Source organism: Somniosus microcephalus, chromosome 3 (assembly GCF_052327205.1).
Source record: "Somniosus microcephalus isolate GS21.2 chromosome 3, FLI_Smic_1.0, whole genome shotgun sequence".
Lineage (NCBI taxonomy): Eukaryota > Metazoa > Chordata > Chondrichthyes > Squaliformes > Somniosidae > Somniosus > Somniosus microcephalus.
Window position 1 is genome coordinate 27,663,489 of NC_140989.1, and position 19,147 is coordinate 27,682,635.

At 49.2% G+C, this 19,147-nt stretch overlaps 1 protein-coding gene across 1 annotated transcript in view; it reads right to left on the bottom strand.

Annotated features, from left to right (window-relative positions):
- Positions 1 to 19,147, bottom strand: part of LOC147120926 (cation channel sperm-associated auxiliary subunit epsilon-like) — a 196,855-nt gene that overhangs the window by 78,317 nt on the left and 99,391 nt on the right. Inside the window, exons 10-11 of the mRNA XM_085979704.1 lie at positions 15,629 to 15,681; positions 11,997 to 12,050 (exon numbers count right to left, since the gene is read on the bottom strand). Of these exons, the coding sequence (XP_085835830.1) occupies positions 11,997 to 12,050; positions 15,629 to 15,681 (107 nt within the window). The remainder of the gene's footprint in view (positions 1 to 11,996; positions 12,051 to 15,628; positions 15,682 to 19,147) is intronic.

Consider the following 19,147-nt stretch of genomic DNA (forward strand, 5'->3'; position numbering starts at 1 on the left):
CTCGCTCTCAACGGTACCCTCAGGGACAGGGTGCTCAGGTGCTTACTCATTATCTGAAAGCATAAAGGCACAAGATTCGGGTTAAGGGGTAGGGAGGGGGCAGGAAGGGAGAAATGCATGCATACGGCATGATTAGCTGGAAAGTGTGAAAGGCTTGTGGGGTGAGGGGGAAGGGGGATGTGAGAAGGGAGTAGGGATGAACATACCTTTGTTGTCCCAAAGGGGTCAATGTCGCAGGTGGACATGACACCCTATAATTTGCAGCACTCGAGTCTCTAGTTCAGACAGTGGTTTTGGCTTGTCCCCCGCCTGTGCACTCCTGCTCCCTCCTGTTGCGAGCCACCTTGGCCTGCAAGAGAAAGGAAAGTGTGTGAGTGTGGAGCAATGTGGTTGATGATGTGCCTGCCATAGTTGTCATTGTGTGCAAGATGTGAGATGTGGGTGTGAGTGTTGGTAGGTAGAGATTGTTGGTGGGTGAGTGCTGGGGGTGTGCTGCTTTGGGCAGTGTGTGCAGACTGTGGTTCAGATGGTGGTATGTAGCATTTGTTGAAGCATTGACTCACCCTGACCACCCGAGTGAGGTTGTTAAATTTCTTCCTGCTCTGTGTGTGGGGCCTGGGGACCACAGTACTGCCCGAGACAAGCTGGACTACCTCCCTCCACATGGCGCGGAAGACTTGCAGCAAAGGCTTCCTGTCACTTTCCGGGTAAAGCACCGCCCTCCGTCTTTCCACTGCGAACACCAATGTCTCCAATGCATGGTCGCAGAATCTGCGGGCTCTCTCTCTCTCTGGGGCATGGATCTGCCATCATTACGGCTGCTTGAGTTGCCTGGCTCCTTCTCCTTGACCTGCTGCTGCTGGCTGAGATGGCTGCACAGCCAGCAATGATGAGAATGAAGTTCTGCAGCATCAATGAACCTCCACTTTAAGAACTGGAAAGAGCCTGTGGCAATGATGACTTGTGATTAGTCTGCACCTGATATTGGTCAGCGCTTCGAGTTTAACGCCACTGAGCTATGCCATTAGCGCTTGATTTAGAACTCCAATCTTTTCTTTGTGTAATGAGACTGAATTTTGCGCGCAGTTTGAAGCATTATTTTATTGAAGCAGTGGCTTGGTGCAATATATGTTAAAACATTTTTTAAGTGTGCAGGGAGTGCTGCTGGACATTTTCAAGGCTTCGGATGGTAAAGGAAGGCCTCTGAGAAGACAGAAAATGCTGGGAATAATCCGCAGGTCAAGCAGCATCCGTGGAGAGAGAAAGAGTTCACGTCTCAGGTCAAGATGCTGCCTGACCTGCTGTGTATTTCTAGCAATTTATGCTTTTATTTTAGATTTACCGCATCCATTCGCAGAGGGAAGTGGAAAACGCAGAAGAGGAAGACGCAGAAGAGAAGGAAGCAGAAGAGGAGGAAACAGAAGAGGAGGAAGCAGATGGAAGGATGCAACCCAGATAGTCCCTTTCTGGCCGGGATATCCGGGAGGGAATCATCCGCCTACGGTCCCAGTGACCACAACCACAATTTCCCTTTCAACATTAGTCTCACACATTACTTTCCCTCTGTTACTGACCATCACAGAGTTCTCTTGGCCACAATGCTGAAATAGAAGCCACCACAAAGCAAACTTTCCAATCCAACTTTATCCATATATGCATCCAATATTACAGCAATAAATCAAATCATCACCCTTATGCATTCCGTTAGTGACTATTTCCTACGTTACAACAGTGATTACACTTCAAAAAGTACTTCAATGGCTGTAAAGTGCTTTGGGACATCCGGTGGACATGAAAGGTGCTATATAAATGCAAGTCTTTTTTTTCTATCATGTGTGCGCCTACTGATGTTACGCAGTGCTACCCCAGTGGCTGCAGCATGGTAGGTGGAAGGCTGCTGAATTTCAGTGGGGGCGAATGCAAATAGCCTTGCTGGTCAACCTTGAGGAGCTGATGGCTGGGAGTGTGAAATCGAGTGACAGCGTTTCTTTTTTTTAATTCATTCCTGAGATGTGGGCATTGCTGGCAATGCCAGCATTTATTGCCCATCCCTAATTGCAATCTCACAGTGCTGTTTGGGAGGGAGTTACAAGATTTTGACCCATCGACTATGAAGAAATGGCGATATATTTCCAAGTCAGGATGGTGTGTAACTTGGAGGGGAACTTGCAGGTGATGGTGTTCCCATGTGCCTGCTGCCCTTGTCCTTCTAGGTGGTAGAGGTTGCAGGCTTGGGAGGTGTCGCCAAAGAAGCCTTGGCGAGTTGCTGCAGTGCATCTTGTAGATGGTAAACACTGCAGCCAAGATGCGCCGATGGTAGAGGGAGCGAATGATTAAGGTGGTGGATGGGGTGCCAATCTAGCGGGCTGCTTTGTCCTGGATATTGTCGAGCTTCTCGAGTGTTGTTGGAGCTGCACTCATCCAGGCAAGTGGAGAGTATTCCATCACACTCTTGACTTGTGCCTTGTAGATGGTGGAAAGGCTTTGGGGATTCAGGAGGTGAGACACTCGCCGCAGAATACCCAGCCTCTGACCTGCTCTTGTCACCACAGTATTTATATGGCTGGTCCAATTAAGTTTCTGGTCAATGGTGACCCCCCAGAATGTTGATGGTGGGGGATTCAGCGATGCTAATGCTGTTGAATGTCAAGGGGCGGTGGTTAGACTCTAGTTTGTTGGAGATAGTCATTGCCTGGCATTTGTGTGGCGCAAATGTTACTTGCCACTTATCAGCCCAAGCCTGAATGTCGTCCAGGTCTAGCTGTATGCGGGCTTGGATGGCTTCATTATCTGAGGAGTTGTGATTGGAACTGAACACTGTGCAATCATCAGCGAACATCCCCACATCTGACCTTATGATGGAGGGATGGTCATTAATGAAGCAGCTGAAGATGGTTGGGCCTAGGACACTACCCTGAGGAACTCCTGCAGCGATGTTCTGGGGCTGAGATGATTGACCTCTAACAATCTTCTTCCTTTGTGCTCAGTAGGACTCCAGCCAGTGGGGAGTTTTCCCCATGATTCCCATTGACTTTAATTTTACTAGGGCTCCTTGATGCCACACTCAATCAAATGCTGCTTTGATGTCAAGGCCAGTCACTCTCACCTCACCTCTGGAATTCAGCTCTTCTGTCCATGTTTGGACCAGGGCTGTAATGAGGTCTGGAGCCAAGTGGTCCTGGCGGAACCCAAACTCAGCATTGGTGAGCAGGTTATTAGTGAGTAAGTGTCGCTTGATAGCACTGTCGACAACTCCTTTCATCACTTTGCTGATGATTGAGAGTAGACTGATGGGGCAGTAACTGTCCGGATTGGATTTCTCCTGCTTTTTGTGGACAGGACATACTGTGGTAAACCACTGTTAACCTGTACATGCCTGTGTGGTAAACCACTGTTAACCCTGTACAAGTCCAGGCATGTCTCAGCCCCTGGCTCCACCCCTAAGCCCGGGTATAAAGGTGACTCACCACCCTTCCCCCGGGAGCTCTTAGGATGGATTCACTAGCAGAGGCATGCTCTAGTTCTTAGTCAATAAAAGCCTACTTCATTTAAGTCCACCTCGTAGTCTTTGGCATTGTTGATAGCGCATCAATTTTATTGACTAAATTTTCAACATGGAGCAAATCTTGAAGCCGGAACGTTTAGACCTGGATCCTCAAGCAGCAGATGCAGCCAATAACTTTGAACACTGGCTGAGCTGTTTCGAAGCCTTCCTGGAGGCCTCCAGCACTACTGTCACTACAGATGACGCGAAACGGCTTGTCTTGAACTCACGGGTGAGCCACCGAGTCTACTCAATCACCCGAGACGCCACTACTTACGCGGCCGCCATCGCGACGCTAAAGGAACAATACGTGAGGCCTGTTAACGAGGTCTACGCCAGACTCCTCCTGGCTACCCGAAAACAGCGCCCCGGGGAATCGGGCGCTGAATATTTACTGGCACTGAGAGTCCTCGGCCGGGACTGTAATTGCAAAGTGGTGACGGCCAAGGAATGCACGGAAGACCTGATCCGAGACGCCTACGTAGCCGGCATCAGGTCCAACTATACTCGGCAGAGGCTGCTGGAACAGAGGGGGCTCGACCTGCAGAAGACGGTGGCCCTCGCTAACTCGTTAGACGTGGCCCTCCAGAACATGGACGCCTACCCCCCTGACCGGATGGCCACGTGGATGCCACGGGAGCAGCCATCTTGGGACCCGGTAAGGCCACAAGCCGCCAGCAGCCCAACTACAGCTGCAATGACCAGAGGCCAGAAATGCTACTTCTGCAGCCAGGCCAAGCACCCCAGACAGCAATGCCCAGCAAAGGACGCGACCTGCTCCAAATGCGGCAAGAAAGGCCACTACGCGAGAGTGTGCAAGGCGAAATCGACCCCCAATTCCAGCAGCGCCGCGTGTGAACCGTACAGGCCGCCATTTTGGACCCCACCAACCACGTGTGAGCCGTGCGGGCCGCCATTTTGGACACCACCAGCCGAGGGGGAGCCGCCATCTTGGACACCATCTCGGGACCAGGCCCTCGGCGTGGGCGAATACTACAGCGACCCACCGACCTCGACGATGGCCTCCATCAACCTGGACCAATCTAGGCCCCATCAACTAGCCAGGTCCATGATGAACGTAAAGGTAAATGGCCATGCCACAAATTGCCTTTTCGACTGCGGAAGCACGGAGAGCTTCATCCACCCCGACACGGTGCGACGCTACTCCTTATCGGTTATGCGCACACGCCACCAGGTCTTTATGGCCTCAAAGTCCCATACGGCGGACGTCGGCGGCTACTGTGTAGCGACTCTGACAGTGAACGGCGTGGAGTACAGAGAGTTTAAATTCCTCGTCCTGCCACAGCTCTGCGCTCCCGTACTGCTAGGATTAGACTTCCAGTGCCATCTGGAGAGCGTCACGATGGCATATGGCGGGCCCCTGCCCCCACTTACAGTCTGCAGCCAGCAGAATTTAAACACGGCGCCACGCAAAGTATGCAGCCTGTCCACCCTGAAGGTCAAACCCCCCCCCGTTGTTCGCTAACCTCGCCAAAGACTGCAAGCCAATTGCTACTAAAAGCAGGCGGTACAGTGCCGGGGATAGGAGCTTTATTAAATCAGAAGTACAAAGACTCCTGAGGGAAGGGATTATCGAGGGCAGCACCAGCCCATGGCGAGCCCAAGTGGTGGTAGTAAAGACCGGCGAGAAACAGCGCCTGGTTATTGATTACAGCCAGACGATCAATCGATACACGCAATTAGACGCATACCCACTTCCCCGCATATCTGACATGGTCAACCAGATAGCACAATACCGGGTATTCTCGACGATTGATCTGAAGTCGGCATACCACCAGCTCCCCATCAGGCCTGAGGACCGCCAGTACACGGCCTTCGAGGCTGACGGTCGCTTCTACCACTTCCTCCGAGTCCCCTTCGGCGTCACCAACGGGGTCTCGGTCTTCCAAAGGGAGATGGTTGACCAGAACGCGCTGCAGGCCACCTTCCCCTATCTAGACAACGTCACCATCTGCGGCCATGACCGGCAGGACCACGACGCCAACCTAGAAAAATTCCTCCATACGGCCCAACGGCTGAATCTGACATACAACAGAGAAAAATGTATGTTCCGCACCGCGCGCCTCGCTATTCTTGGCTGCGTGGTGGAAAACGGAGTCATCGGCCCCGACCCCGACCGAATGCGCCCCCTCCTGGAACTACCCCCCCCCCCACTGCCTAAAAGCCCTGAAGAGATGCCTAGGGTTCTTCTCTTACTACGCCCAGTGGGTGCCCAACTATGCGGACAAAGCCTGGCCCCTCATCAAGTCAACCTCCTTCCCCCTGACGGCAGAGGCCCGTGCGGCCTTCACCCTCATAAAAGAGGACATTGCGAAGGCCACAATGCACACAGTGGATGAGTCCATCCCTTTCCAAGTGGAGAGCGATGCATCCGACTTCGCCCTAGCCGCAACCCTTAACCAGGCGGGGAGACCCGTGGCCTTCTTTTCACGGACCCTCCAGGGCCCCGAAATTCGACACTCCTCAGTCGAGAAGGAGGCCCAGGCGATAGTGGAGGCTGTATGGCACTGGAGACATTACCTGGCCGGTAAACGTTTCACCCTGCTCACTGACCAACGGTCAGTAGCATTTATGTTTAACAACAGACAAAGGGGGAAAATCAAAAATGATAAGATATTGCGGTGGAGGATCGAGCTATCCACCTACAACTACGATATCTTATACCGGCCCGGGAAACTTAATGAGCCCCCAGACACCCTATCCCGTGGGACATGTGCCAACGCACAAGTCGATAGGCTACGGACCCTCCACAATGATCTCTGCCACCCGGGGGTCACCAGGTTCTTCCACTTTATTAAAGCTCGCAACCTGCCTTACTCCATCGAGGAGGTCAGGACCATGACCAGGAACTGCCAGGTCTGCGCCGAATGCAAACCGCATTTTTATAGGCCAGACAGGGCACACCTGATTAAAGCCACCCGCCCCTTCGAACGTCTCAGCGTCGATTTCAAGGGGCCCCTTCCCTCCTCTGACCGCAACACGTACTTCCTCAATATTATTGACGAGTACTCCCGTTTCCCCTTCGCCATCCCCTGCCCGGGCATGACCAGCGCCACAGTCATCAGGTGCCTCCACGACCTGTTCGCCATATTTGGCTTCCCCAATTACATCCACAGCGACAGGGGCTCGTCGTTCATGAGTGACGAGCTGCGCCAGTACCTGCTCGAGAAGGGCATAGCCACGAGCAGGACTACCAGCTACAACCCCCGGGGTAACGGACAGGTAGAGAGGGAGAACGCAACGGTGTGGAAGACCGCCAAGCTCGCCCTAAAATCCAAGGGCCTCCCAATCTCCCGCTGGCAAGATGTCCTCCCCGATGCGCTCCACTCCATACGATCACTGCTCTGTACTGCCACAAACGCCACCCCTCACGAGAAGATGTTCGTCTTCCCCAGGAAATCCACCTCGGGGACATCACTACCGCCATGGCTGACGTCTCCGGGACCCGTCCTGCTCAGGAAACACGTGAGGAGCCATAAGACGGACCCCCTGGTCGAAAAGATTCACCTCCTCCACGCCAACCCACAGTACGCCTACGTGGCGTATCCTGACGGGCGGGAGGACATAGTCTCAATTCGAGACCTCGCACCCTCAGGTACCACCCGAAACACCATCGATCACCATCCACTACCTCCACCCACCACCACTACCCACGACGCACCACCGGGGTGTCTACCATGAACTGACGACATGCCGGTGCCATCCCTACCCCGAGAGGACGACACGCCAGTGCTCCGTCCCACGCGAGAAGCGGCCGCGGGCAAAGAACCGCCGCAACCGGCACCATGAAGATCATTACGGCAGACAAGACCCCCGGAGAGACTTTCGTATACGAACTTTTGAAACACTTCACCCCGCCGGACTCTTTTTTAAACGAGGGGTGAATGTGGTAAACCACTGTTAACCTGTACATGCCTGTGTGGTAAACCACTGTTAACCCTGTACAAGTCCAGGCATGTCTCAGCCCCTGGCTCCACCCCTAAGCCCGGGTATAAAGGTGACTCACCACCCTTCCCCCAGGAGCTCTTAGGATGGATTCACTAGCAGAGGCATGCTCTAGTTCTTAGTCAATAAAAGCCTACTTCATTTAAGTCCATCTCGTAGTCTTTGGTATTGTTGATAGCGCATCACATACCTTGGCAGTTTTCTACATGGTTGGGTAGATGCCAGTGTTGTAGTTGTACTGGAACAGCTTGGCTAGAGGCGCGGCTAGTTCTGGAGCACAAGTCTTCAGCACGACAGCCGGGATGATGTCAGGGCCCATAGCTTTTGCTGTATCCAGTGTGCTCAGCCTTTTTTTGATATCATGTGGAGTGAATCGAATTGGCTTAAGACTGGCTTCTGTGATGGTGGGGACCTCAAGAGGAGGCCGAGATGGATCATCCACTCAGCACTTCTGGCTGAAGATGCTTCAGCCTTGTCTTTTGCACTTGCATGCTGGGTTCCGCCATCATTGAGGATGGGGATATTCATGGAGCCTCCTCCTCCCGTTAGTTGTTTAATTATCCACCATCATTCACGACTGGATGTGGCAGGACTGCAGAGCTTTGATCTGATCCATTGATTTTGGGGTCGCTTAGCCCTGTCTATAGCATGCTGCTTCCACTGTTTAGCATGCATGTAGTCTGCGTTGTAGCTTCCCTAGGTTGGCACCTCATTTTTAGGTACATCTGGTGTTGCTCCTGTCATGCTCTTCTACACTCCTCATTGAACCAGGGTTGGTCCGCTGGCTTGATGGTAATGGTAGAGTGAGGAATATGCTGGGCCATGAGGTTACAGATTGTGGTGGAATACAATTCTGCTGCTGCTGATGGCCCACAGTGCCTCATGGATGCCCAGTTTTGAGCTGCTAGATCTGTTCTGATTCTATCCCATTTAGCACGGTAGTAGTGCCACACAACACAATGGAAGATGTCCTCAGTGTGAAGGCGAGACTTTGTCTCCACAAGGACTGTGCGGTGGTCACTGCTACCAATGCTGTCATGGACAGATGCATCTGCGACAGGTAGCTTAGTGAGAATGAGATAAAGTAGGATGTTCCCTCATGTTGGTTTTCTCACCACTGCCACAGGCCCAGTCTGGCAGCTATGTCCTTCAGGACTCGGCTAGCTCAGTCAGTAGTGGTGCTACCGAGCCACTTTTGGTGATGGACATTGAAGTGCCCTTGCTACCCTCAGTGCTTCTTCCAAGTGGTGTTTAACATGTACTGTTTCATCAGCTGAGGGAGGCTGGTAGGTGGTAATCAGCAGGCGGTTTCCTTGCCCATGCTTAACCTGAAGCCATGAGACTTCATGGGGTGCAGAGTCAATGCTGAGGATTCCCAGGGCCACTCTCAACTGTATACCACTGTGCCGTCACCTCTGGTGGATCTGTCCTGCCGGTGGGACAGACCCATCAGACATACCCAGGGATGATGATGGAGGAGTTTGGGACATTGGCTGAAATGTATGATTCTGTAAGTATGACTATGTCAGGCTGTTGCTTGACTAGTTTGTGGGACAGCTCTCCTAATTTTGGCACAAGTCCCCAGATGCTAGTGTGGAGGACTTTGCTGGGCTGGGTGTACTGTTGTCATGTCCGAAGCCGGTGCCTAGGTCAATGCCGATGGTTCGTCCAGTTTTATTCTTCTTATTGTTTCTTGTAACGGTTTGTTACAACTGAGTGGTTTGCTAGGCCATTTCAGAGGGCAGTTAAGAGTGAACCACATTGCTGTGGGTCTGGAGTCACATATAGGCCAGACCAGGTAAGGACGGCAGATTTTTTTCCCTGAAGGACATTAGTGAACCAGATGGGTTTACGACAATCTGGTAGTTTCATGGTCACTATTACTGACACTAGCTTTTTCAGATTTATTTAATTAACTGAATTTAAATTCCCCAGCTGTCATTGTGGGATTTAGAACTCATGTCTCTGGATCATTAGTCCAGGCCTCTGGATTACTAGTCCAGTAACATAACCAGCATGCCACCGTTCCCATTCTTCTTCTTCACACACCTGTCCATCTTCTTGGTCAACCACTGGCTGGGCAGGCTGCTTTTCTTGGGTGTGTGAAATGAGGAAGGCACAAGGGTGAAGTTGTCGTGAGCGGAAGGCGGGAAAGCAAGAGGTGCATGCGAGAAGGAGGATAACATATGAGGATACGAACATCTTGTATCCTTTCAGCCCCGCTGCTGGCCAAGGGCTCAGCCATGCCCCTGCCAAGAATGGCCAGCACCATTTCCTCCAAGGGGGTGAGGTGAAGCTAGGAATGGGAGGTGTGCCTTGTGTTTGGTACAGATTGTTGGTAGGTGAGTGATGGGGGTGGTGGGCAGGGTGGTGCAATGAGCAGTGTGTGAGGCTAGTGGTGCAGTCGGTAGGATACAGCTTTTGAAGATGCATTCACTGACCTTGAACAGTGATCTGAGGTCATGAAGCTTCTTTGGGCACTGGAGCCAGGTGGTGGTGGCGATACTACTGGCAGTGACAGCCTCGGTGATCTGGTCCCACATCCTTCTTTCTGGAGGACCTCCTGGCCCCTGTGGGTAGAGGACCTCTCTTTCAGTGTTGACCCCCTGCACAAAGCTGGAGTGCTGCGTGCGAGACCCTGGGTGCCCTTTCCCTGGCTTGCTGAGCCATTTATATTAGTGCTGAAACACTGTTAGCATTTTTTTAGGTGCGTAAGGTACATCAGCTTTAAGAGCTGAACACTGCCATTTGGGAATTCTTTTCCATGTTAATTTTTTTTTAGAAGGCAGTTGAGCTGTAAGGGTTAAAAACTGCCTTTTTTTACATGTTTTTATTTTTTTCATTTCAGAAGGTAGTTCTGCTTTAACTGCTTTCTGAAATGACAGCCTTGCTTTAAGAGAAGGCAGCTCTTGCTGCAATGACGCTGCGGCCACACTACACTGGGGTCTCCTGCCAGGACTAACGCCACCAGAATGGTGTTGCATGGTAAGTTTGGCGCTGGGCTAATGTTAATTAGCCACCAGCGCCAATTTGCCAGTCCTGCCAGCGCCATCATTTTCGGCAGCTCTTAACACCAGCCTGTGGTGGCACCGGCAGGTTTTTACCAATGTCGAATTTCTAGGCCAAAGTATATTATTTAAAAGTTAAAGGGGGAAAACTTGGGTCGCTTCCCCTTTGGGGCTAAAGTTAGCACCCCATGCCCAAAATTGAATGGTAGCGCCCCAAGCAGGAGGCCGGGCGCTACTGGAAGCGCTCCCCCTTGGGGCGCTCCCATTGAATACTGAGGCGCTATGTGCAGCAGCGCCACAGTTAAAGGGGAGGGGCCTAGTGCAGCGCACACCGGCAGCCCTGCTGGACCACCGGGGAGAGGGGTGCTGGCAAAAGAGCCAGGCACTCAAAAGGAGTGCTGGGCTGACCGATCGTGGCCGGCACCCTGCAGGAGGCGACGAGAGGGGGCAGGTGCTGGCTCCCCCCAAAAAATGGTTGCCCGGCACCTGTCCTTTAATTTGCGCCGCCCTGGCCGCAAACATGGCACCCTGACCCTGTCAGACATAGCGTCCGGCGGTAGGTCAGGGAGCATGAGCGAAGTTTGTGGCCAGGGCATGAGCGGGGCGCTGCGCATGTCGATGACATCATCGCCGGAGGCGCAGCGCCGCGGAGCGCTACCAGCTACCGCCACCACTAACCTCCCGCTGAATTTCACGGGAGGCATTAGAGGTGTCGCGCCCAGGCGCTAGGTGTTTCGCACCACCTTGCGGCACTAACGGGAGGTGCAAAGCAACCAAATTTTTTCCCCAAAGTCTTCTACAATTTGTATAGAAATACAAAAAGATTGGATAACTTTGAAGAAAGTAATTACATTTATGCAATCTATATTTTTAATAATGTTAATATTCCTTAATATGGGCTTTCCATTTACAATGGTACATCTTTATTTGCAAATTCAAAATTGTGCTGTTAATTAAGCCATAAAAATGCCACATTACTTCCCTTATGCATAACGCTCCTATGAGGAGAGATCGAGTAGACTAGGCCCATATTCTCTAGAGTTTAGAAGAATGAGAGGTGATCTCATTGAAACATACAAAATTCTTACGAGGCTTGACAGGGTAGATGCAGGGAGGATGTTTCCCCTGGTTGGGGAGTCTAGAGCCAGGGGTCACAGTCTCAGAATAAGGGGTCGGCCATTTAGGACTGAGATGAGAAGAAATTTCTTCACTCAGAGGGTGGTGAATCTTTGGAATTCTCTACCCCAGAGGGCTGTGGAGGCTCAGTCGTTGAGTATATTCAAGACAGAGATCGATAGATTTTTGAATATTAAGAGAATCAAGGGATATGGGGATAGTGCAGGAAAGTAGAGTTGAGGTAGAAGATCGGCTATGATCTTATTGAATGGCGGAGCAGACTTGAGGGGCCGAATGGCCTACTCCTGCCCCTATTTCTTATGTTCTTATTAAACAGATGTTGCAAAATATTTACTTCTCACCCAGGAATTTTGTAATATGTGAGATTTTTGGTTTCACATCCTGATAACCTGGGTCTGAAATAAATGGAACAGGTAATAAATGTTAATTAAAGCACAACAGAAACTGTGAAATGTATTAAAAACACATCAGGATTCAGATGACTCGACTGACAGTCTATAGAGAACTGACTATGTATATTCAGCACATTTAACAAAATCCAATCATGCTCATCGTGATCCTCTCCACCCTCTTCCTCTGCTCGCTCCCTTTGCTTCCTTTCTCCCTCTCCCTTCTATTTGCCTCATGTTTTGTTTATTTACTTGTTCCATTACCACCCCCTTTTCGCCTTGCTCCATCATCCCTCTTGTCATTTAATTTCTCCTGCCTTCCACCCAATCACAGGCCTTCTCTTTTGTTCTTTCCTCCCCTCCCCACTTTCCCTGCCTCTTTACTTGCTTAAAATCTGCTACATCTCATAGAGTCATAACGACACAGAAGGAGGCCATTCAGCCGATCGAGTCCGTGCCGGCTCTCTGTAGAGCAACCCAGTCAGTCCCATTCCCCCGTTCTATCCCCATAGCCCTGCAAGTTTATTTCCCTCAAGTGCCTATCCAGTCCCCCCTTGAAAACATTGAGTGTCTCTGCTTCCACCACTTCCATCGGCAGTGAATTCCAGGTCATCACCACTCGCTGTGTAAAAAAGTTTTTCCTCACATCCCCCCTGTATCTCTTGCCCAAAACCTTAAATCTGTGTCCCCTGGTCCTTGTCCCATCGACTAGTGGGAACAGCCTTTCCCCATCTAGCCTATCCAAACCTGTCATAATCTTGTACAGCTCTATCAAATCACCCCTCAACCTCCTGGGCTGTAATAAATTAATCCAGCTTCTCCAACCTGTTCTTGTAGCTAAGATCCCCCATCCCCAGAACCATTCTGGTAAATCTCCTCTGCACCCTCTCAAGGGCCTTCACACCCTTCCTAAAGTGTGGTGACCAGAACTGGACGAAATACTCTAGTTGTGGCCTAACCAGCGCTTTATAAAGGTTCTGTATAACTTCTCTACTTTTGTACTCAATACCTCTATTTATGAAGCCCAAGATCCCATATGCTTTGTTAACCACTCTCTCAATATGTCCTGCCACCTTCAGCGACCTATGCACATTAACTCCCAGGTCCCTCTGTCTCTGCACACTCTTTAAAACTGTGCCATTAAGTGTACATTGCCTCTCCCTGTTCCTTCTGCCAAAATGCAACACCTCACACTTCTCTGTATTAAATTCCATCTGCCACTTGTCTGCCCATTCTGCTAGCCTTTCTATGTCCTGTTGCAGTCGATTGATATCATCATCACTGTTTGCCACACCCCCAAGTTTGGTGTCATTGGCAAATTTAGAAATTCTACTCTGTATTCCAATATCCAGGTCATTTATATATACTGTATGTCAAAAAAAGCAGTGGTCCCAGCACTGACCCTTGGGGAACACCACTGTTTACCATCCTCCAGTCTGAAACACAGCCATTTACCACAACTCGCTGTTTTCTGTCCTTAAGCCAATTCCTTATCCATGCTGCCACTGACCCACCTATTCCATGAGCCTCAATTTTGTTAACCAGTCTTCCATGTGGTACTTTGTCAAACACCTTCCGAAAATCCATGTTGACAACATCCATTGCATTCCCTTCATCAACCCTCTCTGTTACGTCATCGAAAAATTCAATTAGATTAGCCAAACACGATCTTCCTTTTACTAACCCATGTTGGCTCTCCTTAATTAGCTTAAACCTCTCCAAATGCCCGTTAATTTTTTCCTTGATTATTGTTTCTAAAACTTTACCCACCATTGATGTTAAACTGACCAGCCTGTAGTTACTAGGATTGTCCTTACACTCTTTCTTGAACAATGGTGTCACATTTGCCACTTTCCAATCCTCAGGTACCTCCCCCGCATCTAGGCAAGATTGGAAAATTATGGCAAGCCCTTCCGCTATCTCCTCCCCCAATTCCCTTAGCAACCTGGGATGCAAGCCATCTGGAGCAGGCGACTGTCCACTCTAAGCATACCCGGTCTTTCTAGCGCATCCTGTCTATCAATTTTCACCCTTTCCATTGCTTCTACCTTTTCCACTTCTACCGATATTTTGTCAGCATCCACCTCCTTAGTAAACACCGATACAAAGTATTCATTGAGTATTCTAGCCTGGCCCTGCACCTCTAAGCATATATCACCTTCTTTGTCTCTAATAGGCCCCACCCCGCCTCTTACTACCCGCTTTCTGTTTACATGCCGGTAGAAGAGTTTTTGGGTTCCCTTTTATGTTAACCGCCATTCTACTCTCATATTCCCTCTTTGCCAATCTTATTTTCATCCTCACTTCCCCTCTCAACTTACTGTATTTGGTCTGGTTGTCCCTTGAAGAATTCACCTGACATGCATCATGCACCCTCTTTTTTTGTTTCATCATCTTCTCTATCTCCCTCATCATCCAAGGAGCCCTTGCTTTGGTTCCCTTACCCTTCCCTCTTGTTGGAATGTACCTAGCCTGTAGTCTAATCTTTTCCAGTTCTGATGAAAGGTCATTGACCTGAAATATTAACTTTGTTTCTCTCTCCACAGATGCTGCCTGACCTGCTGAGTATTTCCAGCACTTTGTTTTTATTTCAGATATCCAGCATCCGCAGTATTTCGCTTTTGTCTCATCAGGTTCTTGACAGATCCAACATTTATCCAGCAGGCTGGATATTGCTAGTGGCTGATTATTATATCCAACGGTACCATGATATGAAGGGCGATTTCAAATTTGCTTGTGGGACTAACCCACTGACGTCCTGCTCTCTTCCCACCTGCTTCTATTTTAACATGCTCTTCTGAGAAGTGCTGGAAACCAGCTGGGATCTTTCTTTAAATATGCAGATCGGGTTGTGGCTTTCCTGGCAGCCCAATCTAGCAGGAAGAGATGTCGGGGCCAGAAGAGGACCAAACTGTTACATTTTAACTTTTGTTTTTTACTTTCTTTGTGGGGCCAGGAGGAGCAAAAGTGGGCTGCGCAGCCCATTCAAAATAATGTGCATGCGCGGATTTTCCAATTTAAAAGCCGGTGAGCTGGCTGCACGGGAGCTGCAGTGTGCTGCGCGGCCACGCAGCTTAAAGGAAACATTGCTTCCCATGTATGCGTGCCACCTTATGGGGCAGCATTAGGGTTGCCAACACTCCAGGATTGACCTGGAGTCTCCAGGAATTGAGTATTAATCTCCAGGACACTGTTGCAATCAACCCTGGAGAAAATTCATAAGGTCATTAAAACAAATTGTGTTTTTTTTCATTTTCTTTGAACACTTTTGTTTGTTAGTTATAAAAATATTGAATATGGGAAAAAGGCTGTTTGACTGAGAGTCAAGAATCATCCAATGGGATAAAGGAGAGTCTGTCTGCTTTCCAATTAGCGTGGGAAGGCGGTACCTGTAATGGATGACATGTTGGGTGACCAACGGCGGGAACACGGGGGCAGCGCAGTAGGAGGTGAGAAGTGACGTGATGAAATTTCCAACAACTCTAGGCAGCATCGGTACTTGATCAACTCATTTTCCTGACCAAAGTGAAAGGAAGGCTGAAATGGAACAAAATTACAAAGTCAAATGCAAAGATATGCCATACCTTTGTACTCTTATGTATTTCTTCAGAGGGCAGCCCACAGAAATATGTGAAACCTGTGAATTAAATTTTTAAAATTGTGTGACTGGGATTTTTCTCCTGCTACACTTTTACCTTTGTTGCAAACTTCAAATAAAGTGTCAGGGGCAGAAAGATGCTGGGGGTGAGAGGGAGAAAACTGTCAGCTTGGATGGGGAAGTAGAAGAGTGCCGGATTGTATTGAGGAGGGAGGAGAAGCGTGGGAAACGGAATAAAAAATTGATAATGAAGCCTTTTTATTAAATTCGGCAGGACCTCCATATTCCCGGGATTCCTCTCGCCCCCCCCCACCCAGTATCGCACTCCCTCCCCGCCTCCCCATAAATATTAGGGCCATAGAATCATACATTATAGTAATCTGGGATGTTATGATTAAGGTTATCCACCAGGTGGTGCTGTAGCCAATGCTGCTACTAAGGTCAGAGGTTTGCTTCCTGTTAAGGTCAGAGGGTTGCTTCCTGTATAGATCAGCACAAGGTGGAATGCCAGGATGCTGATGCAGGCTGTCTGTAAACGTGTTTCCCAGTTGTTAATAAAGTACTCGTGTTAATTCTACGATATCGCCTCTTTGAGTCCTTGTTCCACTTAATGGATTTATCACATTTGGCGACGAGGCAACTTAAGTACCCTGCATAAAGAAGAAAAGTCTGCCGGGACATTTAAACAACAAAATCACGAGCTAAAGTTAGCTACAAGCTGGAAGAGAGCATGGCTGCCATGGTAGGAACGGTTTCCGCTTTTGATATTCAAGCACAAACCTGGGAAGAATACTGTGAAGTGTTGGGTTATTTTTTCAAAGCAAATGAAATAAATGATGCCGGAAAAAGGAAAGCCATTCTGCTTAGTTCAGTGGGAAGCCAAACCTACAGTTGATGAAAAATCTGCTCAGTCCTGAAAAGCCTGGAGACAAATCATTTGTTGAATTAGTGGCTTTGCTAAAAGAACATTTCAACCCTAAGCCTAGTGAGATTGTACAGCGGTTCAAGTTTAATTCAAGGAACAGGAAAGAGGAAGAGAGCGTAATGGACTATGTAGCGGTGTTGCGTAAATTAGCACAAGATTGCAATTATGGGAACAACCTGAAGGAAATGCTGCGAGATAAGCTAGTTTGCGGAATTATGGACAACCGAATGCAGCGTACATTATTATCCGAGACTGGGCTTACTTATGAAAAAGCATTGGAACTTGCTCAAGCCATAGAGACAGCGAACCGAGATGTAAAAGAAATACAGGGTTCAGACAGGGCTAATGCTACACAAGTTGAACATGCGTCAGAAACCACAACGTGAGCATGTGAAGGCATGTTATAGATGCAAGGGCGATCACCTGGCGAGTGAATGCCGGTTCTGGAGGAAAAGTGCTACAAGTGTGGGAAACAAGGACACATAAAACGAGCTTGCAGGGCGAAATCACCTGTGGAGGAATCCAAACCAAAAGGGGGAGGACAGCAAAACCAAGGGAGAGAAGTGAAAAAACATGGAGCACACCACATCAGCGGGGAAGCTGAGGAAGAGGACATGTTCATAATGTATAGCATGTTAGAGAACATTCCAAAAGTGGCCCCTAGCACATTGCAACTGACAGTAAATGACTCTAAGGTGAACTTTGAAGTGGATACAGGGTGCGGCGTGACCATAATGAACAAGGCAGAGTACTCAAAATTGTGGAACCGTGCAAAAGTTCCAGAGTTAAAGCCTTGCTCCCTGCATCTTAAAACATATACAGGTGAACGAGTAGCGACATTAGGTACAGCTAAGGTAACTGTGCAACACAGGGACACAGTGGAACAGCTACCTGTAGTTATAGTATCGGGTACCGGACCAAACCTGTTAGGTCGGGGCTGGATAAAAGAACTTAAATTAGACTGGGGAGCAGTACATCAAATAGATGTGGGCAAACAGTTGACTTTGCAAGAAGTGTTGAGTGAACATGAGAGTGTGTTCAAGGAGGAACTTGGCACATTTAATGGCCCCCCAGCTAAGATTTATGTAGACAAGGAGGCACCGCCAAGGTTTTTTAAACAATGACCTGTGCCTTATGCCATGAAGCCAAAGGTAGAGGCTGAGCTTGACCGTCTAATGAGAGAGAACATACTGGAGCCGGTGAAATGTTCGGAATGGGCAGCTCCCATAGTACCTGTGGTAAAACCAGACAATTCGGTAAGACTCTGTGGAGACTATAAATTGACTGTCAATCGGGTGTCCAAACTAGAGCAGTATCCTATTCCCAAAACAGAGGATCTCTTTGCAAACCTGGCTGGAGGAAAGAAATTCACCAAGTTGGATATGAGTCATGCCTACTTGCAGATTACACTGGATGACGAATCAAAGAAGTATGTCACCATAAATACACACAAGTACTTGTTTACATATAACCGCTTACCGTTTGGTGTCTCATCTAGTCCAGCTATCTTCCAGAGGACAATCGAAGGTGTACTGCAAGGGATTCCACATGTTTCCATCTATCTGGATGACATTCTGGTGACGGGAAGAACCGACCAGGAGCATCTGAGCACTCTGAGAGAGGTACTACAGAGATTGGAGAGGGCAGGGTTCCAGCTCAAGAGGAGTAAGTGCACTTTCCTGGGGAATGAGGCAGTGTTCCTGGGACACAGAGTGGACGCCACTGGGCTCCATCCACTCAAGTAGAAGGTACAAGCACTGCAGGATGCCCCTGCTCCTACAAATGTGGCTGAGTTAAAAGCTTACCTGGGACTGCTGAACTATTATGACAGATTTTTACCAAACTTGTCAACTGTGTTAGCACCTCTTCACAAACTACTGCGCAAGGAGACACAGTGGCAGTGGGGAGAGGAGCAGGGGGTTTCATTTGAACAGTCCAAGAAACTGATGCTGTCGTCGGATGTGCTGGTACACTACAATGCAGAGAAAGACATCATTCTCTCTTGTGATGCTTCACCTTACGGGGTGGGGGCACTTCTTTCACACTGCATGGAAGATGGAACTGAAAGACCAATAGGGTTTATGTCCCGAACTCTAACACCAGCAGAAAAAAACTATTCCCAGTTAGACAAAGAGGGGTTAGCAGTAATGTTTGGGTTACAGAGGTTCCACAAGTACATATATGGCAGGAAGTTCACCATATGCACCGATCATAAACCTCTTTTCTCTCTTTTCAACGAAATGAAAGCAGTTCCACAGATGGTGTCACCCCGGATCCAGAGGTGGGCAGTGACGTTGAGGGCATATGAGTATGTCATCGTCTACAAGGCGGGCAAGTACCATGGGAACGCAGATGCCTTGAGCCATCTTCCACTGCCAGGCACACCTATCCGTGCAGCTCCAGAGGACAGAGTTTTGATGTTGGAGGACACTGATACAGCACTTGTGACTGCAGAGCAAGTAAGAACATGGACAGGTAAAGATCCAGTACTGTCTAGAGTTCGAGAATATGTGGTGAGGGGATGGCCACAGCATCCGGAAGGGGCTGACTTCACACCCTACAGTGTCAGGAAAACAGAGC